Source organism: Leuciscus leuciscus (genome assembly GCF_965113295.1).
Source record: "Leuciscus leuciscus genome assembly, chromosome: 2".
NCBI lineage: Eukaryota > Metazoa > Chordata > Actinopteri > Cypriniformes > Leuciscidae > Leuciscus > Leuciscus leuciscus.
The window spans coordinates 66,312,970-66,337,969 of NC_138726.1; the positions used below are offsets into that span (position 1 = coordinate 66,312,970).

General features: G+C 41.2%; 2 protein-coding genes across 2 annotated transcripts in view; both read right to left on the bottom strand.

Moving 5' to 3' along the window:
* The window catches only part of nrxn2b (neurexin 2b), a 558,448-nt gene that overhangs the window by 470,687 nt on the left and 62,761 nt on the right, over window positions 1-25,000 (bottom strand). The window lies entirely within an intron of this gene.
* On the bottom strand, window positions 16,909-18,834 carry LOC309492655 (uncharacterized protein). The gene is made up of 2 exons (XM_082161662.1): window positions 18,810-18,834; window positions 16,909-18,055 (listed from the first exon to the last, which is right to left on the bottom strand). Exon 2 carries the CDS (start codon window positions 18,048-18,050, stop codon window positions 17,046-17,048), a length of 1,005 nt encoding a protein of 334 aa, XP_082017788.1. The 5' UTR covers window positions 18,051-18,055; window positions 18,810-18,834; the 3' UTR covers window positions 16,909-17,045.

Genomic DNA, 25,000 nt, shown 5'->3' on the forward strand with positions numbered 1-25,000 from the left:
AGCTTCACAGTATTAAATTAAGGGGTTCCCAAACTTTTCCATGACAAGGCCCCCCAAATACTACTAGGTTCTGGCCAAGGCCCCCCTTTTGCAGGATGTGTTATTGAACCCATCGACAATACTGCGGCAAATGTAGAAATAAATAAATAAAACATCTAGGTGAACATCAGATTATGTGATGGTGTTTGATACCAGCCAATCAGAAAGATTATAGAGATGAACCGATTACAATTTTCAAGACCGATTCCGATTTTTCATTGAGTTTGACCTGCCGATACAGATTTTAGCCGATTCTGATTTCATTTTTTTCTAACCACTTTACAGCACACACAAATATTTATTTTCTATAAATATATTTTTTTTATAAAACACCACTTTTACCCAAACTGATTAATAAAAACAAGTTTAAATGGGTACATTTTCTATAAATATTTTTGAGTCTTCATTTTCTTTTCTGACATAGCCTACTCCAGTTCTTGTTAAAACACACTATAGCCTACATGCAAATTATGTGCATTTTTGGTACTTTTTGTGTGAAATCATATTTATTTTGTCCATCAAAAGTGTGCTTTCGCTTTAATTGAGCGTGAGCAGCGCAGCAAAAATAGACTCGGCGCCGAAACCCTCCGCTTCACTACTGCTCACAGCACGCGACGCTCCTGCTTGACGCTCACGCGCTGCTTCTGCTCGCGGTGTGAATGCACTCACCGAAGATGCACGCCGAAAAAAAATTTGCGCTGCTCACGCGCCGCTCGCGGTCTGAAACGGCCGTAATTCACAAGGTTTCCTACATGTGCGTTCTGTGTGCACGTGTGATGCTGATGTTACGCAATGTTAATCATGCGGCGCCCGAGTGCATTTGAATCGGCATATGTCAGACTGAAAATCGCCCGAAAATCGGCCAATTCTGGTCATCAGCCGATCAATCAGTTCATCTCTAAAAGATTAGCATTAAAAGTATAATGTTCAGATAGGCTATGCAACAAATTATTATAATGTTATTTCATAACAATACTCATATTAACACTTTTTTTTTTGTGACGTTTTTTAACTTTTTTTTCGGCTTTTTTTTTCAACTTGCTGCGGCCCCCCTGGCGCCCCCTGGCGGCCCCCAGTTTGAAAACCCCTGAATTAAAATAATACAACAAAGTTTGTTTCAAGAGGAATTTATTGATTGATAAAATTTAATTAAATATCCCCAAAATATCCCCAACTGAGCAAGCCAAAGGCAACAGTGGCAAGGAACCGAAAAACTCCATTAAGTGACCTAATGGTGTCCTAAAACTCCATCAGGTGACCTAATGGAGAAAAAAAACCTTGGGAGAACCCAGGCTCAGTCGGGGGCCAGTTCTCCTCTGGCATTTATGAGCTAGAGGCCGGATTGTTTAATCGACTTTAATCTAGTTTTAAACTGGGAGAGCGAGTCTGAGCAACGAACAGTATCAGGAAGACTATTCCAGAGTTTTGGAGCCAAATGTGAAAATGCTCTCCCTCCTTTGGTGGTTCTGGATATCCTAGGTATGACCAAAAGCCTTGAATTTAGTGATCTTAAAGAGCGCGATGGATTATAGGGCGATAGAAGATCCGTTAAATAGACTGGAGATAAGCCGTTTAGGGCTTTATAAGTCAGTAGCAATACCTTGTAATTAATACGGAACTTTATAGGTAACCAATGCAGTGATGATAAAATCGGTGTTATATGATCATATTTTCTTGATCTTGTAAGAACTCTAGCGGCGGCATTTTGGACTAACTGTAGCTTGTTTATTGAGGATGCAGGACAACCAGCTAATAAAGCATTACAGTAATCCAGTCTCGAGGTCATGAATGCATGAACTAACTTTTCTGCATCAGAAACTGATAGCATATTACGTAGCTTAGCAATGTTTCTAAGGTGGAAAAAGGCTGTTTTTGTAACATATGAAATATGATTTTCAAAAGACAGGTTGCAATCGAGTATAACACCCAGGTCTTTTACTGTAGAGGATAAAGTAACAGGACATCCTATGATGTTAAAGTTGTATTGTGCGAGGTTTTGTGGGCGGTTTTTTTAACCGATAAGTATTACCTCTGTCTTGTCTGGATTTAATAAAAGAAAATTACGCGTCATCCAATCTTTTATATCTTTAACACACTCTGTCAATTTGGAAAATTTAGCGTTTTCATCTGGCCGTGATGAAATATATATTTGAGTGTCATCAGCATAACAATGGAAACTAATTCCATGTTTTCTTATAATATTTCCAAGTGGCATCATATATATTGAAAATAACAGAGGGCCTAACACAGATCCCTGCGGCACTCCATAGTTTACTGGAGTTATGATCGATTTTTCTCCATTTAAATAGACAAAATGGTAGCGGTCAGATAGGTATGATTTGAACCAGCTTAGTGCTTGTCCTTGAACACCAGTATAATTTTGTAGTCGATCTAAGAGTAATGTATGATCTATAGTATCGAACGCAGCACTAAGATCAAGTAAAACTAGTATTGAGATACAGCCTTGGTCAGAAGCTAAAAGTAAATCATTTGTGATTTTAACGAGAGCAGTTTCAGTGCTATGATGCGGTCTGAATCCAGACTGAAACTTTTCATAGATCTCATTTTGTTGCAAGAAAGATCCCAGTTGAGCGGACACCACTTTTTCTAATATTTTAGACATAAATGGAAGATTTGAAATGGGTCTATAATTTGCTAGATTATTATGATCTAATTGTGGTTTCTTAATGAGAGGTTTTATAACTGCCAGTTTAAATGTTCTTGGAACATGACCTAAAGATAAAGACGAGTTAATAATATTGAGGAGAGGCTCTTCCACTACAGGTAACACTTCTTTCAGTAGTTTAGTTGGTATAGGATCTAATAAACATGTTGTTGTTTTAGATGAAGTGATAAGTTTATTTAACTCTTTTTGTTCTATAGTTGTAAAGCACTGTAATTGTTCTTGCGGGGTGATAATTGAAGCTGAATTATAAGGCGCAATTGAAGATTGAACGTTTACAATTGTGGTTCTGATGCTTTCTATTTTCTCAGTGAAGAAGTTCATGAAATTCTTAAGACCTCAATACATATTGCATATGATAGTGGGGGTGGTGGATAAGACACATGCCTTTGGTGTGAGAGACCCGGGTTCGAATCCACTGTGAGACACCAATGTGTCCCTGAGCAAGACACTTAACCCCTAGTTGCTCCAGAGGCGTGTGACCTCTGACATATATAGCAATTGTAAGTCGCTTTGGATAAAAGCGTCAGCTAAATGAATAAATGTAAATGTAAATATGAATCTCAAAGTGACGGTAGCCATTGACTTCCATTATATGAATCACCAGAGACCACAGTTTCAGCTAAACATCTTCTTTACTGCTCTACTGATAATTAGCAGCAAATTTGAATTTTTGGAGAACTATCCCTTTAATAGGTCCCCATAATGTAGGGTTTACCAGGACCACACACACACACACACACACACACACACACACACACACACACACACACTCACTCTCACTCTCACTCTCACTCTCACTCTCACACTCTCTCTCTCTCTCTCTCTCTCTCTCTCTCACACACGTCTGTGTCATCACTGGAAGAGTCTCAGTCTGGATCTCTGCTGTGTGTGTGTTCAGGGATGGAGGGCAGATCTGTTGTGATGTGTTTGATGTGTGTGTTCGCTCTGAATCTGCTGTGTTTCTTCTCTTTGATTTCATCTCAATCTCTTCTGCCTTTTCTTCTTATCACACTTTCACTCATCTTCCTCTAGCTTTCCTCTTCTCACCTTCATTCTCACCTCACTCTTTCTCAGTTTCAGTTTAATATGTGTTTATGTTCAGCACAATGAATGAGCAATACTACACAGTGAGACAAATCAAATCAACCAGAATGGAAAGATTGCACATTTTCTCACCAGTTCCCGCAATTAATTCCATTATTTCACTCCTCTAACATTAAAAAAATAGCACTTTGATCATCTTGCTAATTAATGCATAACAACACTTGATTTCCACATTCTGCCATGATGGTTTCTGCAATGTTAAACACAGATAAAAGCATTAATGTAGTCTATTTGATTCAGTAAACTGGATGAACAATTAATTTGTCGGATTCATTTAGGAAACTGAACAAGCTGTAAAATATGATCAAGCTGCTTTATTGAAACATGTTCCTTAAAAATGAAAACAACGAGTTAAGAAAGAGAATAATCATGTCAAGTCAGTTAAAAGAAGGAATCATGTAGTTGAGTGTGTGTGACTGCACCCTAACTCTGTACGTGACGTGAACAAAACACAAATCATGAATCGCAATATGTGTTGGACAATTAATGCTAAAAATATCCTGTTTGCAACCGGCGTGTTAACCAGCGAGTCCTGTGTGTGTGTGTGTGTGTGTGTGTGTGTGTTAAACCAGCGAGTCCTGTGTGTGTGTGTGTGTGTGTGTGTGTGTGTTAAACCAGCGAGTCCTGTGTGTGTGTGTGTGTGTGTGTGTGTGTTAAACCAGCGAGTCCTGTGTGTGTGTGTGTGTGTGTGTGTGTGTGTGTGTGTGTGTTAAACCAGCGAGTCCTGTGTGTGTGTGTGTGTGTGTGTGTGTGTTAAACCAGCGAGTCCTGTGTGTGTGTGTGTGTGTGTGTGTGTGTGTGTGTGTGTGTGTGTGTGTGTTAAACCAGCGAGTCCTGTGTGTGTGTGTGTGTGTGTGTGTGTGTGTGTGTGTGTGTGTGTGTGTGTGTGTGTGTGTGTGTGTGTGTGTGTGTGTGTGTGTGTTAAACCAGCGAGTCCTGTGTGTGTGTGTGTGTGTGTGTGTGTGTGTGTTAAACCAGCGAGTCCTGTGTGTGTGTGTGTGTGTGTGTGTGTGTGTGTGTGTGTGTGTGTTAAACCAGCGAGTCCTGTGTGTGTGTGTGTGTGTGTGTGTGTGTGTGTGTGTGTGTGTGTGTGTGTGTGTTAAACCAGCGAGTCCTGTGTGTGTGTGTGTGTGTGTGTGTGTGTGTGTGTGTGTGTGTGTGTGTGTTAAACCAGCGAGTCCTGTGTGTGTGTGTGTGTGTGTGTGTGTGTGTGTGTGTGTTAAACCAGCGAGTCCTGTATGTGTGTGTGTGTGTGTGTGTGTGTGTGTGTTAAACCAGCGAGTCCTGTGTGTGTGTGTGTGTGTGTGTGTGTGTGTGTGTGTGTGTGTTAAACCAGCGAGTCCTGTGTGTGTGTGTGTGTGTGTGTGTGTGTGTGTTAAACCAGCGAGTCCTGTGTGTGTGTGTGTGTGTGTGTGTGTGTGTGTGTGTTAAACCAGCGAGTCCTGTGTGTGTGTGTGTGTGTGTGTGTGTGTGTGTGTGTGTGTGTGTGTGTTAAACCAGCGAGTCCTGTGTGTGTGTGTGTGTGTGTGTGTGTGTTAAACCAGCGAGTCCTGTGTGTGTGTGTGTGTGTGTGTGTGTGTGTGTGTGTGTGTGTGTGTGTGTGTGTGTGTGTGTTAAACCAGCGAGTCCTGTGTGTGTGTGTGTGTGTGTGTGTGTGTTAAACCAGCGAGTCCTGTGTGTGTGTGTGTGTGTGTGTGTTAAACCAGCGAGTCCTGTGTGTGTGTGTGTGTGTGTGTGTGTGTGTTAAACCAGCGAGTCCTGTGTGTGTGTGTGTGTGTGTGTGTGTGTGTGTGTGTGTGTGTGTGTGTGTTAAACCAGCGAGTCCTGTGTGTGTGTGTGTGTGTGTGTGTGTTAAACCAGCGAGTCCTGTGTGTGTGTGTGTGTGTGTGTGTGTGTGTGTGTTAAACCAGCGAATCCTGTGTGTGTGTGTGTGTGTGTGTCTGTGTCTCTGTGTGTGTGTGTGTGTGTGTGTGTGTGTGTGTGTGTGTGTGTGTGTGTGTGTGTGTCTGTGTGTTAAACCAGCGAGTCCTGTGTGTGTGTGTGTGTGTGTGTGTGTGTGTGTTAAACCAGCGAGTCCTGTGTGTGTGTGTGTGTGTGTGTGTGTTAAACCAGCGAATCCTGTGTGTGTGTGTGTGTGTGTGTGTGTGTGTGTGTGTGTGTGTGTGTGTCTGTGTGTGTGTGTGTGTGTGTGTTAAACCAGCGAATCCTGTGTGTGTGTGTGTGTGTGTGTGTGTGTGTCTGTGTCTGTGTGTGTGTGTGTGTGTGTGTGTGTGTGTGTGTGTGTGTGTGTGTGTGTGTGTGTGTGTGTGTGTGTGTGTGTGTGTGTGTGTGTGTGTTGTGTGTGTCTGTAATGGGTTTTCTGTTCCTCCTCGTTTAATTTGCTAAATAAATGTTCTTTGCTATCGTTGCGTGTCTGCTGTGCTCTGGAGGACAGTATTAAACCACAGAATTAAACACAAAGCAAATAATAAAGTGAAGCGCAGACAAGAGAAAAGAGACGAGACGAGTTTCAGACTCAGTCATTACAGAGGTTTAATGGAGGGAGTGAATGAAACGAGTGCGAGCTGAAGGCTTTTCAAACTCAAACGCCATTAAAGTCTCCAGCGCTGCTTTCAAATGCAAATCTGAACAGAACACTAAAACACACGTTTGACCCGAGAGAAGAGCGGTGTCAGATGTGTTTAAAACCACCGAACGAACACGCGCTGATTAAACGCTCAAGAGTCCGACTGAAGTCTAACCTTTGACCCCGCACCGTACACACACACACACACTGCAGAGAGAGAGAGAGAGAAACACAATTACATCCCTCACTGAGAAGACGCCGCAGCCGCTTGCTCTCTTCATGTGCTTTTACTTCATTCACTGTATTCTTCAGTCCATCCATATTCTTCCTCTGGCATTACTCTGGTTTTCTGTTCATTGTTTTCTACACTATTCTCCTGTGCACTGTGTGACACCGCAGATGTGTAGACAATATGAACATATAAATATTTTGTCTTAAAGTTGTGATAAAACAGAGGAAGCGATAGATCTTTTAGATTATAGAAAAATAATAAATGTGGGGAGGAGCTTGATCGTGTGTGTCAGTTGTTGATTGGATGCTGAGATGTGGGCGTGGCTCTCAGAAGTCTATGCAGATGAGCGAGGGCTTAAAGGGGCGGAGCTTAAACGCACTGAATGATGGGAGATCCTGCATATTACACCAGAGAGACTGACGCTTTAGTTTCATTAACCCTCTGAGGTCGAGAAACGCGCCGACGCGTTTTGCTGGATTTTCTTCACATTGTAGTACAATAAACTTAAATTACTCCGTCATTTATGGTTATACAGAAAAAAGAAATATAAAAAAATAATCTGTGATATTTCTACTTTTGTATGTGTCCACTTACAATCAAATCAAAACATTGTGCTTTTGTAAAATAAAGAAAATAAACAGGGTGTGCGTTCTGCCTCTCCGTCGCGGTGAACTTTTTTTTCTTGAGCACGTCTATAAACTGAAACAAAACTCAGCGAATACTTGTCACACATTTATGAGCCATATACCTTTATACACATTTAAGTGTGTTCTTTTAAATGATCGGATTCAAACTGAAAACAAATATTCTCTGTTTAAGTAATTTGTATAAAACCAACAGGATGTCCAGTATCTCAAACGCTTGCTAATTACTTTTTAATTTGACCACGCCCACTCGCGCAAAAGAGATTCACATGCAAATCTCTGCATGGGACGCGAACGCCCTCGTTACCTCAAACACAAAACACCAAAACACTTCACAAGTCTCTGCTTTTCGTCGAGTTTGGAAGACACGTCTGAGCTTACATTGGATTTACATCAGAAGAAGAAGAACGCGATTTGAAGACAAGAAAGATGTAAGGTAAGAAATTCTTACTTATTAGTTTATGGTATTGTTGCATAAACTTCACATTGCAGTTGAACTGTTGCTAGATATATGGTGACCCAGGTGAAAAAAAAGTGCACTAAAATACATTTTATTTAAGTGCACTTAGTACACTTCCATAATACACTTTCATAATGTACTTAAAGTGCTCTATTTTCGACACACTTATTTTGCACTTAATATACTAAAAGCTCATCTTTAGTACTGCTTAATATAAACTTAAGATCATCTTAGTGTACTCAATTGTGCTTTTTTGAGACACACTGAAGATAAACTGAAGTGTATTTTTAATATACTATTTCATATTTTTAACAAATGTATTTCGTTACCAGTTTTAGTATAATTGAAACCATCTTTAAATACAATAATAAACAAATTATAATAATAATATTAAATTATTTACAAATTATACCTAGAATGTATTCCTAGATTAAAAAAAGTGCACTAAAATACATTTTATTACACTTCCATAATACACTGCCATAATGTACTTAAAGTGCTCTATTTTCGACATACTTATTTTGCACTTAATATACTAAAAGCTTACCTTTAGTACTGCTTAATATAAACTTAAGATCATCTTAGTGTACTCAACTGTGCTATTTTGAGACACACTGAAGATAAACTAAAATACGCTTTTAACATACTATTTAGGCTTTCATTTATTTTGTTACCCCTTTTAGTACAATTGAACCCATCTTTATTGCATTTTAAATACACTTAAATTATTTAAAATTTAAGAATATATAATATATACAAATCATTTATGTATTGCTCACATTTTTTTATATAGTAAATCATTTCAAATATGTTTTAATACTGTGAACAGTACCTTTATAAAACAATTAAATATGTTAATGGTGTATTAAAACACACATTAAAAAAAGAATTGTATAAAACACACACTTTGAAAGCTAGTAAACTTTAATGTATTACCCAGTGTACATCAGTACAGCAGCATATGTAAACTGTAAAAAAAAATACATTAACATAAAATACAGTGATCTGCAGAGGTATTATAAACAACAACAAAAAAACTAACTTCAATAAACCTAACTAGTCAATAAAGTGCAGTCATTAATAGCTGCAAACAGTTACAGTACTGTTACTGATTGGTCTTTGAGTTTGCCTTATTGTTGCATTTCCTTCGAATCAGTGTTCGCACCTCAGACGTGTTGGAAATTGTTTGATCACAGTGTCTATGAAAGGGGAAAAAGATGAGTTTATTTTTATATTAAAGAAAAATTAACCTCTGTTAAAAAAGTAACGGTTCCCTTTCAAAAGGGAACTTGCACTGCTTCGATGATGCTATTGGAGAACGATGTTCTCTAGGCGCCTCTGAGTCGCACTAGTAGTGTCATAGGCTGTCGCCAGTCAAATTCTATTGCCGAGATTGTACAGCTTTTCAAACACCGGTTTACATGGAGGGTGTTCCCCATATCGTCATCAATGCAGTGTCTCATTCCCTGTTCTCAGGGAACAGAGGTCGTAACCTAGACGTTTTTTATTACAACACAGTACACTGTAAAAAAATTCTAACCTCTCCAAGTCAAAATTTTCTAGTGACGGGTCACATCTAAATTTTTTAATTGGCCCAAGTGCAATTCTTGTTGCAATAGTCTGTTAACATTGGCTCAATGAGAAATAATACGTCAGACTAATTGAAAAATTTAGATGTGATCAGTCACTAGAAATTTTTGACTTGGGGATGTAATTTTTTTTTTTTACAGTGTATAATGTTTTGACATTTCCCTCTGTTGTACATAAAAGGTGAAAAAGACATACTGTTAAATGTATTATAAATGCATTAAAGTATATTTGTTTTGTACTAAAAACATACTTAAGTACATATTTATTACATTTAATAGTAAGTCTTTTTCACCTAGTAAAAATGGAATTCTTTAACATAGCATGTAATGCTTAGTTCATATATTTTAACAGTAGACATTTAATATAACATGTTAATTAAGAAAAGGAGTTAATAAAATAGCTCTTGAACAACTGTGAAGTCTACATATGTCACTGTATCACAGCAAAAAAGGGCAATTTAGGCTAACCGTTTAACTGAAAAAGTATACGCAGCCAACAAGAATAATAATTAAAATGTACAACAAATGCTAATCTTGTTTTAGTCAGCCCCCTTTGACTTTGAGAGCAAAAAAAAAAAAGTTATGTGCAGAAACACAAACTCTCAAACTCTTCAAAGAGTTAAGGAAATTAGAAGTAGTGCAAAATATTGTAAGCCATGACAAGTGACTTGCAGCTGTCCCAAAAAAACAATTAAATAGATTTTTACATGAATGAACACAAATTAGACTAGACTAAGAAGCTAGGAAAAAATGTTGGAAAAAAACTAGGACAAAAACTAAACAGTGAGCTATTTATTTATGCAAACAGCAACTAAAACTTACCAGTAACTTCTGATAGCAGTATCTTCATCTCTTCGAGATTCGACTTGGAAAAAATAAAAACAACACTAACAGTTACTTTTTCTATTAACGTTAGAAAAAAAATCTAAATAGGCTACTGTCATGATCACTCATTAGTTGCAAAACATTTAAGAATTCCGTTAATCTTAGAAATAAAAACTGAAATATCGTAGACTAATGAAACCTTCACGTTTGAAAAGGTTAATCGCAAAAAAACTCACCTAATCCATATCGCGTGGTTTCCTCCAAGTCCTCTAAAGAAACGCGATCGCTCTAGTTTGAAATTTAGACTTCTATCTCTGAATTATTACACCGTGTCCTAACTACACGCGACGCGACGCCGAAATATAATCACATTCAATGAAAGCACAGCCGTCAGCAAGCTCTGAGTGAGGTGTGAGCTCATAATTACACCAGAACCAATCACAGACGTTCAACAGCTGGAACCAATCAGGATTAGTCACGTGTGTTATTAGCGTTTTTCAAATTCAAACAAGTACAACATATTTTTGGACAACATTTAAACATATTTGGAAAATGTATCTATTATGCATTTAAAATAATATGATGTTGATATCCATGTGGGAATTTCAGTAGTTAAAACATCATGTAATGGACAACAGCCCTTTACAAGTAGCCTACAAACAAGTAAAAGTGAACAACATTCATTTTAAGTGCTTATTGCAATGCTTAATGATAGTAGACAAATGTTTATAATACATTAGAAGTTGGTACATTATACAAAAAAATCTAAAATATTAAAATGGTAAAATGATAAATATTACAAATATATTGCAGTAGGCCTAAGTGTTTAAAGTACTTTAAACACATTAAAAGCTTTTTATATTTTAGATTTAGCTATGTTCTTACACAAGTTACACAAATGTATTTTAATTAAGAGCAACATAAGTATGTTTTCTTTAAATACACTAAAACTTCACACAAATGGTAGATTGTGTTAGCATATTTCTTAAAAATGTAACTAAGCATATTTATTAACAATGTACTTGTAGTGCTTTTTTTTTAGAAATATATTAAAAGTATGCTTGTGTTTAGCATATTTCTTAAAAGTATAATTAAGCATATATTTATTACCAATGTACCTTTAGTGCATTTGTTAGAAATATATTAAAAGTATGCCTGTGTTTAGCATATTTATTGAAAGTATAATTAATCATATATTTATTACCAATGTACTTGTAGTGCATTTGTTAGAAATATATTAAAATTATGCTTGTGTTTAGCATATTTATTTAAAGTATAATTAAGCATATATTTATTACCAATGTATTTCTAGTATACTTTTTAGAAATATATTAAAATACAATTCAATGTATTTTTTATGCACTTCAAATAAGCATGTTGGTAATACAAATGTATTATACTATTTGTATTTCAAGTATATTTTTAATACATTTAATACTATGTCTTTTTCACCTGGGAGTACCTTATACACTTAAAATTAATTTAAAGAATTAGTAATATTTAGTTTATTTTTATAAAGTGTACTTAAATACTACTTTTGGGAAAATTTAATTTTTGACTATTACATTTTGAATATATTTTAAGTAAAATCAATTTAATTTAAACTTATAATAGCTATCTAAAAGTGCACTAACAATGAACTATTTTTAATGTGTTAAAAATGTACTTGTAAGAAATACACTAATAAAACACTTCTGTGTATTTTTTCAATAGTATATCTTTTTTCTTATGCACTAAAAATACATTTAAAATATCAATGTTATTTAGTATACTTTTGCAATTACACTTAAGTACTACTTAAGTAAAAATATACTTTTAATTAGTGTATTTATAGTGTATCATTTTTAAACTTTTCTTTAGCACAAAAAATAGGAATGTACTACAAATGTACTTTCTTGTATTTAAGTGTTTTTTTAGTGCACTCAAGTACACTTTATTTTCACCTGGGGAATATTATACTATTTAGACCCGTGTTTCCTGTTAAATACTGTTTGTGGATATCTGCTCAAACATAGATATGTATAACCATAATGTTTAATATTTTGGAGCGCGATGGCATTTGAATGTATCATATTTTGGAGCGCGCTGTGGGTTTGAATGTATCATATTTTGGAGCGCGATTGCGTTTGAAAGGAAAAATGCACCAAAAATTAGGCTTTATGTTTTTACTATTATCTCATTTCATATCATCATAACGAATGGAAACATTTGAAGTAACATATGATAATCAATATATTTTTCTCTAGCGTAGTTGTTCTTGAAATCTTTTGGAAGATTTAATTTATTGTTATTATTATTTTATGCAGCAATGCGTAGCCTATGCCTACAAGGCACAACAAACCTGGTGTTCATTATATATTGCTGGAAACGTGTGTGTGTGTGTGTGTATTCTGTGAATTTTAAAAAGAAATTTTAACCAGAAAAATCTAAAATCTATTCCCAAAATCGTGCAGCCCTATAGTTTCTCTTGATATCAGTTAGTGTTGTCACGATACTAGAATTTCTAACTTCGATACGATACCTTGAAAAATATCGACATTCGATACCATTTTCGATACCACGGAGAAAAAAACTGCCACAATATTACGTTTTTATTTTTTTATTTAAAGCTAAATATAACAAGTCTAGAACATGACAATGAGGTATATTTTACATGAACAAAAATGTCCTGAAGTAGTGCACTGGTTCAAAAGCATTAATGCTGGTTAATACATTAACGTTTTTTGATGAACAGATTTAAATGCAAACGTGTGTGCATTACACGCGAAAACAATGCTATTGGTGCTTTTAACAATACAGATTGTGTCAAGTAATGTATAATAATAAGATAAAACATTACATTTTCAGTTAAAGGCATTGCATTATTGAATTCAAAGATGTCATTCAATAGCTCAGTTTAGTTTAATTAGTATCTGTGTAATCAAATTGATGATAAGATATGAAGGCAAATTGCAGAATTAAATACTAATTTTTGAATAAAGTTAAATAAGCACAAGTTAATTTACATTTGACCACAGTTAAAATATTTAACGTTACTTGTCTAAGATTTCTCAGTCCGATTATATTAACTTTAAGAATTACGGTGTAAAAACGAGACAACACACACTCATATCAACAACAATACTAGGCCATCTTGGTTAATGTTTCAGAAATGTTAAAATGAGAAGAGTTACCAACCTCTCGAAATTATTTATATAGATCCCGGTGTCGGTCTTTCAGGTGCTTTGCTATATTAGGCCCCGATCACACTAACGCGTTTTTCAGGTTCGAAAACGCGAGGCACACAGCACTTAACGTTACCATCACACAGAACGAGCAGTGCGCTGCGTTTGTTATGTTGCTCGGCAACCACTGAAACAGCTGTCCTGTCAGTCAAGTAAACGTCAAATCAGCCTTTTATTAACTTTATTTACTTTCTGTTAACATTGTGGTAGTTACGGTTCGTGAAGTCGTTAAGCTCCTTGTAACCCGCGAGAGCACCACAAGTTTATCCTCCATCATCGCACTCTCCGGGCGTTCAAGCAACTAGCTTTCAGCACTAAAACGGAAGACCTGCGAGGCGCAGCAGGCGAATAAACAGCGCGCGGAACGCTCGCTGGAAACCAGTTTAAAATAGGCGCCTCTCACTGCAAAAAAACGCGTCAGGTGTGATCGGCCCCATTCACTTCACTTTTGCTATTTAATCAGAGCAAATGAGACGAGTGCGTGTGTGGTGTTTGTCAACGCGCCTTTGGAGAGAAGTGAAAGTGACAGCTCGGCTAGTATCGATACTTCAGGAAATGAGTATTGGTACCGTTCAGATATTTCAGTTTTTTTTTGACAACACTAATATCAGTATGTTCACAGTTTTTTGACAACACTAATATCAGTATGTTCACAGTTTTTTCTTTTTTTTTTTCTTTAAGGGACCAGATGCAACTGAGTCCTGCTGACTTCAACATTCACATGAGTCTCTGTACATGAACATGGTAAAGTGAAAATCAAACACCTTGGAAATGAAAGGTATGTACAATGTTTTTAGGAATGGCACAAAGGTCTCTGTCTTTGGATCATTGTTTTCAATGTGCTCTTTTGTATTTTTGGATTGTGTTGTGTTGTAAATAAATCCAAACAATCTAAAAGCCCTTCTTTTTTAAATCTCCTCATTCTTTGTGCAAGGTTGCTCTGAATGACAGGGCCTGATCGCTCCTAATAGGGCAGTTAGGGGAGTGTCTTTGTCTTTCTCAGGTGTTAAAACCTTACATATTCATGAGATGATCACGCCTCTTCGCATATGGCTTTGTCACACAAAACACGTCTTAGAAATTTTAAATCAATATATTGTTTTATCTGAATGAGCAGTCAGAGTGATTTTCACATAGTTTTGGAGCAAATATTCTAGGCTATGTCATACAATTTTCAAAAGTCTTGTGAAGAAATAATCAGTATGGGTTTCATGGCCTTATTTCAGTGAGAATTTTTTTTAGTATTTTCACAAACCACGCATAAATGTCATTATCTCAAAACTACAAACTTTTACATACATGCTGCTGATATATTATTGTAGCAGAGTTTGTGTTGAATACAGTGTAATTGGACTTTAGCCATGAAAATGTCACTAGTAACAGAAAAAAACACAAATGTCAGAGCATGTCAAAACACCTCCAGGGCCCAGAAAACAGCTCAGACCTCAGAGGGTTAAACATTACCAGGTCAAAACATTTGTAAAAAATTAAACGCGTATCACATGTTGAATAAGAAAAGTAAAAGACACGTATTTGTTTAGTATGATAATGAGTGTCTGTTGTTTGTTCTCAGAGAAGAATTCATCCAAACAATTATGTCCATTTCATACATTCACACTAAATTCACTTCATAAAACTATAATGCATATTAATGAGTGATAGCATTTCATTAGTTATTTATCTAGCTATAAATAAATCACTGCCCAGTGTTGAACACGGACTAGAGGAAACATTACCTACTAAATATAAATCAATGAAAGAAACTCCAGAAAGAGAACTCTCTGTATTAAGGGTTTGATCACATCCAGAGACAATAACCCTGTCGACAATCACGTCTGAACACTGACACACTGATTCAGAACAAAGAAACACACTATATACAGTATATACACACGTGTACATGCATGCAGTTCATCCCTGCCAATGACAGTTCCTCGTTATATATATCGCTCTGAAGAAAACCGTGATGTCATCGTCCAGCTCAGTTCAGCTCTCATATAATGGTGTTCAGCATATGATGCTGGTTTTTAAATCCTTGAATGGATTGGCTCCTGTATACGTCTCTGATTTACTTTCCATCCACAATCCTGGAAGGTCTCTTAGGTCAGGGGTTTTCAAACTTTTTGTGTGTGTGGACCACTATTTGTAATCAAGAATTTTCGCGGACCACCTCATAATACACATAATAAAATATGTCTACACAGAGTCCTACCTGAATTAATCTGCACCTCTAAATAGGCTTACTAGCTCTAAAACGCCTCGGTTACGACTGTAACCTCGGTTCCCTGAAGAGGGAACGAGCGTTGCGTCTAAACTGACGCTATGGGGAACGCTTTGCGTGATGACGTCTTGAAGCACATGTAAAATCAGTCCAATGGTGTGGCGGAACGTTAGAGGCGGGTGACGTCACGTACCAAGAAGCTATAAAAGCCGGCCCGAAACAGAAAACGAAAGCTTCGTAGAGTCTGAAGTCGTGCTGACAGGCATGAAGGAGATATGGCAAGGCGACGCAACGCTCGTTCCCTCTTCAGGGAACCGAGGTTACAGTCGTAACTGAGGCGTTCCCTTTCAAGGGAACTCGCGTTGCGTCGAAACTGACGCTATGGGGAACGTCTATACCAACGCCACCATAGCTACAAATGTCTGTCCTGTGTGAAATCAAGTGCGCAGCACTAGGAAGACAACACCTGAGACCCTGGAGTAGAGTCTAAGTCCAGAGAGTAAAACCTGACGAAGGTGTGCGGTGAGGACCAGCCTGCCGCATCACAAACGTCCTATAAAGACACTCCTGATATAAGGGCCTTAGTGGCCGCCATACTCCTAGTAGAGTGCGACCGGACAGCCAAAGGAGAAGGCTGCCCAGCCGCCTCATAAGCAAGTGAGATAGCCTCAACCACCCACTTGCTCATCCTTTGCTTAGACACTGGACCTCCCTTGTTAGGGGACCCAAAGCATACAAACAATTGATCGCTTTTCCGCCACAGGGCAGCTCTGTGGACATATGCGTCTAACGCCCGAACAGGGCAAAGCAAATTATTCGCCTCCTGGTCCGCATTTTGAAAGGGAGGAGGACAGAAGGCCTGCAGAACAATAGGTCTAGCCACATTAGTGGGGACCTTGGGGATATAACCCGGTCTAGGATGAAGAAAATCTTTAACCATACCCGGAGCAAACTCCAAGCATGATGGAGCAACCGACAATGCCTGGAGATCCCCTATTCTCTTGAGAGAAGAAATGGCGAGAAGAAACAGAGCTATCAGAGTTAGGAATTTCTCAGGAACCTCCTCAATGGGCTCAAAGGGGGCCAGGGAAAGGCCTTGCAGTGCAATGGACAAATCCCAAGGTGGCACCCTAGAGCGAACTGCAGGCCTCAGCCTCCAAGTGCCACGAAGGAAACGAGATACCAGAGGGTCTTTCCCCACAGACATTCCACCCAAAGGAATGTGGTAAGCACCTATAGCCGCCACATAAACCTTTAAAGTGGACGGGGTCAGACTTGCAGTGAACCGATCCTGCAGGAACTCCAGAACTGTACCAATTGGGCAGTTGACTGGATCCAACCGACGGTCACTACACCAAGAAGTGAATACTCTCCACTTCAGGGCATAAAGTTTCCTCGTGGAGGGAGCTCTGGACTGTAGAATGGTTTCAACAACCTCAGTTGAGAGACCTGACTCTATGAGCTGGGCCCCCTCAGAGGCCAAGCCCACAGGTTCCACAGTTCCGGTCGGGGGTGAAAAATCGAGCCCCCTGCTTGGGACAGAAGGTCCCTCCTGACAGGAAGCTCCAGAGGATGCCCGTCGAGGAGGGACACAAGATCTGGAAACCATACTCTGCCCGGCCAGCGCGGGGCTATAAGAAGCAGGCAAACCCGGTCCCTGCGAACTCTCTCCAGAACTCCCGGGAGCAGAGCAACTGGGGGAAAGGCGTACAGACGTAGCCTCGGCCACGTCTGTACCATAGCATCCAGTCCCAGAGGAGCTGGATGCGTGAGGGAGAACCAAAGTGGACAGTGAGACGTCTCTCGAGACGCAAACAGATCCACTTGTGCTTGGCCAAACTCCCTCAATATCAGCTCCACCACCTCGGGATGGAGCCTCCATTCCCCGGGCCTCGGCCCCTGTCTCGACAGAGTGTCTGCTCCTATATTCTGGACCCCGGGGATGTAGGCTGCCCTGAGTGACAGCAACTTCCCCTGGGACCACAAGAGGATATGGCGTGCCAGATTGGATAATGGGCGCGAGCGCAAACCCCCTTGGTGGTTGATATAGGCGACTACCGACGTGTTGTCCGTATGCACTAACACATGGTGTCCCCTGAGATCTGTGATAAAGCTCCTCAGAGCCCGGAAGACAGCTAACATCTCTAGGCGATTGATATGCCAGAAACGATGATGGTCTTCCCACAGACCTTGAGATGAGCGACCCTCCAGGATCGCTCCCCAACCCGTGAGGGAAGCATCCGTCGTTAGCAGTTTGCGACGACAAGGAGCTCCCAGCACTGGGCCCTGGGACAGGAACCAAGGTTTCTTCCACATAACCAAGGCATGTAGGCATCGCCGCGTGACCTTGATTGTGCGAAATGGGTTGCCCCTCGGGGAAAACCCTTTGGTCCTGAGCCACCACTGCAGGGGCCTCATGTGCAGTAGTCCAAAAGGTATCACGTTGGAAGCTGCTGCCATTACCCCTTTTCCACCAACAAGAACCGGGTGCTGGTTCAGAGCTAGAGCTATTGCCAGTTCGGAGTTGGTTCGACTGACGAACCGGTTTGCGTTTCCACCGGCCAGAGAGCCACAACAGAGCTATATCTTACGTCACTGCATACGTATCATGTTGCCCAGCAACGCTAGTGCGGCAGCGCCAAACACAAACACACCAGACTTGTTCGAGATGCATCGGCTTCTCGCAGAACGATCAGCACATGAAATCAAAGCACTGCGAAAGCGATCAAAAAGCACAAGGAGTTGTATGATCTCCAAACATTCCCACAGCTCTGATCGGTCCACGCTGCTCCGATGCATCTCGAACAAGGCATCAACAATAATAGACGTTGCGTAACTATGGATGCTCATGGGTTTGCGAAAATAAATCGGCATCCAAACACGGCGAATCCAACGCTTTCGTGCAGCTCGCCGTAACTTACATAGACGGATATTATAATCGAGCCGCTATTAGCTCGATTAGCTGCTATTTGAAAATGGCGGTCACAAGTTTCTCTTCAGTCTTGTTGGCCACGGTAACCCCGCCCCCAGCCTCTGACACAAGCGGTTCTTTCTTGGCTCCGTTCTAGACCCTGCAATGATTTGGTGCTACTTAAGAACCAGTTTTACTGGTTCGGAGCTGGTGCTTTGGCGGTGGAAAAACAAAGAACCGATTTGAAACTAGGCTCTGGCTCCGAACCAGCACCAGCTCTGCCTTGGTGGAAAAGGGGTACATGAGACCCAACAGTCTCTGGAACTGTTTGACAGTGAGTAGCTGGCCTAGCTTTACACTTTTCACAGCTGCAAGGATGGAATCTACACGTGGCGGTGACAGGCACTGAATCCCAAACCACGCCTAAAAAAGTGGTCCTCTGAAGTGGAGAAAGCACACTCTTCTTGGCGTTCAGCCGTAACCCCAGCTCTTTCATATGGGCGAGGACGACATCTCGATGCCGAATCGCCTCCTGATGCGACTGAGCTAAAATCAACCAATCGTCGATGTAGTTCAATATGCGAATACCCTGAAGGCGCAAGGGCGCCAGAGCCGCATCCACGCATTTCGTGAAAGTGCGGGGTGATAAAGCCAGGCCGAATGGAAGAACTCGATATTGGTATGCTTTGCCCCCGAAAGCAAACCTCAGGAACTTCCAATGACACGGACGGATGGAAATATGGAAATATGCGTCCTTGAGGTCTATCGTGACAAACCAGTCCTCGGACCTGATCTGTGGCACGATTTGTCTCAATGTTAACATTTTGAACTTGAGCTGCATGACTGACTTGTTCAGAACTCGAAGATCTAAAATGGGACGCAATCCCCCGTCCTTCTTCGGAACTATGAAGTACCGGCTGTAAAACCCGGTTTCCCTGTTGGAGGGAGGTACATATTCTATGGCCCCTTTCTCTAACAGAGTGTTTACTTCCTGTTCCATAACCAGAACCTGCTCGGGGCCCACCACTGTGGGCAGGACCCCCATAAACCGAGGTGGGCGTTTCTTGAATTGTATCTGATACCCTTTTTCCACGGTCTGCAGGACCCAACGAGAAACATTTGACAGTAGCTTCCACGCTGTCAAAGATTCTACTAGAGGTACCAGCCTCTCGAGACTGGTTTCTGGATTTTGTTGCTGTTGAGTAGTCGGTTCGTCGCCCTGTAACGGCGCACCGGCAGGGAACGACTGAACAGACTGCTCTAACACCCTCCTCAGAGGGGGCGGGCATCCCGAGGCCACTACGTTTCCGGGTGGTCCTTGAGATATGTGCTCGCCGGAGACCGCTGCGCCCTGAAACACCGGAGGCGGCAGGGTTGGCAGAACGGTCCCCTGAGGGCACCGAAGAGAGACGGGCACCGTAAAAAGAGGTGTTGACCGCTCTGCTTCGGGGGGGGGGGCTACCCTCATTTGTCCTGAGCCCACGAACATCAGGACTTTTTCCCAGCAGCCTTCTTGGCGGTAATAACGGTCCGCAGATCCGCTTCACCCCTCGAAGACTGCTGGGTTTGAGAGCGCCCTCCGTGTCCCCGAGATTTTTGTGGGGGAGCACGGGAGGAAACGCTCTGTTTCTGAGTGGCACGGTGCTCAGCGCTCTTTTTAGATGAGTGAGGCTGCTCCCGCTCAGCAGCCTCGATGAAAGAACGGCGGGGGAGAAGTTTCTGAAGTGCAGCTGCCTGTTTTGAAGCTTCTTGTGATTTAGCTACAGCACTATTAACTGCATCTCCAAACAACCCTTTAGTGGAAACCGGTGCATCCAAAAGAACATGTTTCTCTTTGTCCTTTATATCACTAAGATTGAGCCACAGATGCCTCTCAGTGGCCACCAGGGCTGCCATAGAGCGGCCGATGGATTTAGCCGTCTCCTTGGTGGCCCTGAGAGACAAATCTGTGGCTCTACGTAGTTCAGACACCGTATCAGAACTAATACCCCCGCCCTCCTCAGAATCACCCAATAATTCAGCCTGGTATGCTTGCATTAGAGACATTGTGTGCAAACACGCTGCAGCTTGGCCGGCGGCGGCATAAGCTTTATGAAACAGGGAAGATGTAAATTTTACTGGCTTGGATGGAAGTGCAGGAGCCTTCAGAGAAGATGCCGTTGCTGGAGAGAGATAGCTCGCGAGCGTCTCTTCCACCTTCGGCATCTCCCCATAACCATGCTCTTTATAATTGTGAATGGTGGAATAGTGAGATGTTTGTGCAGTATACACTCTATATGACACTGGTTTCCCCCACGATCTCCACACCTCGGTGTGGAGATCGGGGAAAAACGGAAGGCTCCTGCGCTGAGGCTGTGCACGAGATGGCAGGAAACGCTCGTCGAGCTTGCTTTTCGAACGAGCGCCCTGCCTATCTTCTGGACACTCAATAGATAATCGCTCGACAGCTCTAGTGATAACATCAAGCAATTCCTCAAACGCATGAGACTGAGGTGGCGAATCCTCAGACTCAGCGTCAATACTAACAACGTCCAACTCCTCAGAGCTGGACAATTGCAGTATTGGTGCCTCCATCGGGGGGGAAGAAACCGCAACGCGTGCTTCCACACCCTGATGAGAGGCACTGGATCTATCAGAAGGAGGCTGAGATAAGGCAGAGCCCGTCTCAACATCCACTGATAGATCCATTTGCGAACCCCAGGTCTGTGATCGACGCCGTGCCTCGGCAGCGGCGGGACCAGAGCCCTGGGGAACGCGATCCTGAGCGCTCTGGAAGAACGCCAGGCGGGATCAGAGCGTACGCAAAGGCAGCGCGTCACAATGCTCACAGCCAGCACCCTCGAGTGCTGACTGGGCATGCTCCTCTCCCAAACAAACAACACAAAGGATGTGAGTGTCCCCACCCGTTAAATAACGCGGGCAGGGGTGCACACACAACCTATACTGCTGCTTGCTCGCCATACTGAATATATATATATATGATATAGACAGACAACACCAAATATACAGAGACAGATTTCACACAGAGCGCAACTGAAGACTCAGAAAGCTTTCGTTTTCTGTTTCGGGACGGCTTTTATAGCTTCCTGGTACGTGACGTCACCCGCCTCTGACGTTCCGCCACACCATTGGACTGATTTTACATGTGCTTCAAGACGTCATCACGCAAAGCGTTCCCCATAGTGTCAGTTTCGACGCAACGCGAGTTCCCTTGAAAGGGAACTATCATTGGTCATCACATCAGTACAACAGGCTTGTTAAAAGAAAGTTTACTGCACACAACGGCTGCCACATAAGCGCCCGAGGGCATAATCAGGTTCATTTGAACAACAGGCTTATTTCCATATCAATGGAGTATGAAATCTATACAGAACACTGGAATATAGTCAACATTTCAAAACCTTTGGCGATTTTAGGGGATTATTAATCTTCAGAGTTTTAGTTTTACAAGTCCTCAAAAAGTACCTAGGCTTGAGTTTGTCCACTTAACAGCACATCTGGAAAACATTTCAGAAACGCGAGATCAAGAAACTAACTGGAAATTAAAATAATAACAGGCCTTATTCATTCCATTTATAAACATTTTTCGTTACTGCCTATGCCTAAGGCCGGTGACACACTGGCTGCGTGGCGTGAGCGTTGCGTTTCTGTTGCGTGTCAGCTGCGTGGCGTGTGCATGGCGTTTTCCATGTCTTTGCACACCAGAAGCGTGTCTGACGCGGCGCTGCTGCTGCTAGGTGACATATGATAAGCCTCATTGGTGATATATTTGACATATGGGGAGAGAGTTGTGGAAGGCCTATACTTCATGTTAAACATAAATATATAGCAGCAAAGACAACGTCGGCAGTGTTGACGGCTAGAATATTTCGTTCTGTATTGACAGGTGCAGTATTTGAAAATCGATAATATTTTTTTAAATTGCATTTATATTTGCACTTATGTCAAACCCTAGACATTCAAACATCAAAATGACATTTATTAATATGTATTCGTGTCAAAATGTCATATAAACATCTTTTCCTATTCAATTTTGCTTGGAAACGCTTCCAAGACGCTTGCGTGTCGCGTGAAAAATAGGCGTCGGTTCTATTTCTAGCATGCACGCGTTTTCCGCGCGGCTCGAGCCGCGCCTGAGACGCGCGTGTCACGCAGGCAGTGTGCAAGCTCTAAGTTTTGGAGCCAAATGTGAAAATGCTCTCCCTCCTTTGGTGGTTCTGGATATCCTAGGTATGACCAAAAGCCTTGAATTTAGTGATCTTAAAGAGCGCGATGGATTATAGGGTGATAGAAGATCCGTTAAATAGACTGGAGCTAAGCCGTTTAGGGCTTTATAAGTCAGTAGCAATACCTTGTAATTAATACGGAACTTTATAGGTAACCAATGCAGTGATGATAAAATCGGTGTTATATGATCATATTTTCTTGATCTCGTAAGAACTCTAGCGGCGGCATTTTGGACTAACTGTAGCTTGTTTATTGAGGATGCAGGACAACCAGCTAATAAAGCATTACAGTAATCCAGTCTCGAGGTCATGAATGCATGAACTAACTTTTCTGCATCAGAAACTGATAGCATATTACGTAGCTTAGCAATGTTTCTAAGGTGGAAAAAGGCTGTTTTTGTAACATATGAAATATGATTTTCAAAAGACAGGTTGCAATCGAGTATAACACCCAGGTCTTTTACTGTAGAGGATAAAGTAACAGGACATCCTATGATGTTAAAGTTGTATTGTGCGATGTTTTGTGGGCGGTTTTTTGAACCGATAAGTATTACCTTATTAAGTATTTAATAAAAGAAAATTACGCGTCATCCAATCTTTTATATCTTTAACACACTCTGTCAATTTGGAAAATTTAGCGTTTTCATCCGGCCGTGATGAAATATATATTTGAGTGTCATCAGCATAACAATGGAAACTAATTCCATGTTTCCTTATAATATTTCCAAGTGGCATCATATATATTGAGAATAACAGAGGGCCTAACACAGATCCCTGCGGCACTCCATAGTTTACTGGAGTTATGGTCGATTTTTCTCCATTTAAATAGACAAAATGATAGCGGTCAGATAGGTATGATTTGAACCAGCTTAGTGCTTGTCCTTGAACACCAGTATAATTTTGTAGTCGATCTAAGAGTAATGTATGATCTATAGTATCGAACGCAGCACTAAGATCAAGTAAAACTAGTATTGAGATACAGCCTTGGTCAGAAGCTAAAAGTAAATCATTTGTGATTTTAACGAGCGCAGTTTCAGTGCTATGATGATGTCTGTGTGTGTGTGTGTGTGTGTGTGTGTGTGTGTGTGTGTGTGTGTGTGTGTGTGTGTGTGTGTGTGTGTGTCTGTCTGTGTGTGTGTGTGTCTGTCTGTGTGTGTGTGTGATGGGTAGGTTTAGGGGTCGGCTTAGTGTGTGTGTGTGTGTGTGTGTGTGTGTGTGTGTGATGGGTAGGTTTAGGGGTCGGCTTAGTGTGTGTGTGTGTGTGTGTGTGTGTGTGTGTGTGTGTGTGTGTGTGTGTGTGTGTGTGTGTGTCTGTGTGTTTGTCTGTGTGTGTGTGTGTGTGTGTGTGTGTGTGTTTGTCTGTGTCTGTGTGTGTGTCTGTGTGTGTGTGTGTGTGTGTGTGTGTGTGTGTGTGTGTGTGTGTGTGTGTGTGTGTGTGTGTGTGTGTGTGTGTGTCTGTCTGTGTGTGTCTGTCTGTCTGTGTGTGTGTGTGTGTGTGTGTGTGTGTGTGTGTGTGTGTGTGTGTGTGTGTGTGTGTGTGTGTGTGTGTCTGTGTCTGTGTCTGTGTGTGTGTGTGTGTGTGTGTGTGTGTGTGTGATGGGTAGGTTTAGGGGTCGGCTTAGTGTGTGTGTCTGTGTGTGTGTGTGTGTGTGTGTGTGTGTGTGTGTGTGTGTCTGTGTGTGTGTGTGTGTGTGTGTGTGTGTGTGTGTGTGTGTGTGTGTGTGTGTGTGTGTGTGTGTGTGTGTGTGTGTGTGTGTGTCATAAAGACTGCAGCAGAAGAGCAGACGGAGGCGATTGAATCTGCAGGGATCGATAAGTGCGAGGTAAATACGGCTCCCGCTGCGTAACGAAGTCCTGCTCTCGTCGTGTGTGTGTGTGTGTGTGTGTGTGTGTGTAAATACGGCTCCCGCTGGGTAACGAAGCCCTGCTCTCGTCAGGTGTGTTCAGATAAAGACAAACACCAGCAGCTCAACATCTGCTCTCTGACGGAGGACATTCATTATGACCCGCAGCACAGAGAGAGAGAGAGAGCAGGAGCGACAGCAGGAGTCTGACAACACACACACACACACACTCTCTCTCTCACACACACACACACACACACAGAGAGAGAGAGAGAACCACACGCGCATTAGAGGAAATATCAGTGAACATCCAGTATCAGAAGAGAACATTCTGACTCAGGCCCATAAGAACAGTTCGCCCGTTAAATCAATCATCAAGTACATCATTAGAACATATAGATTATAATATTCAGATATTAATGGTTCATA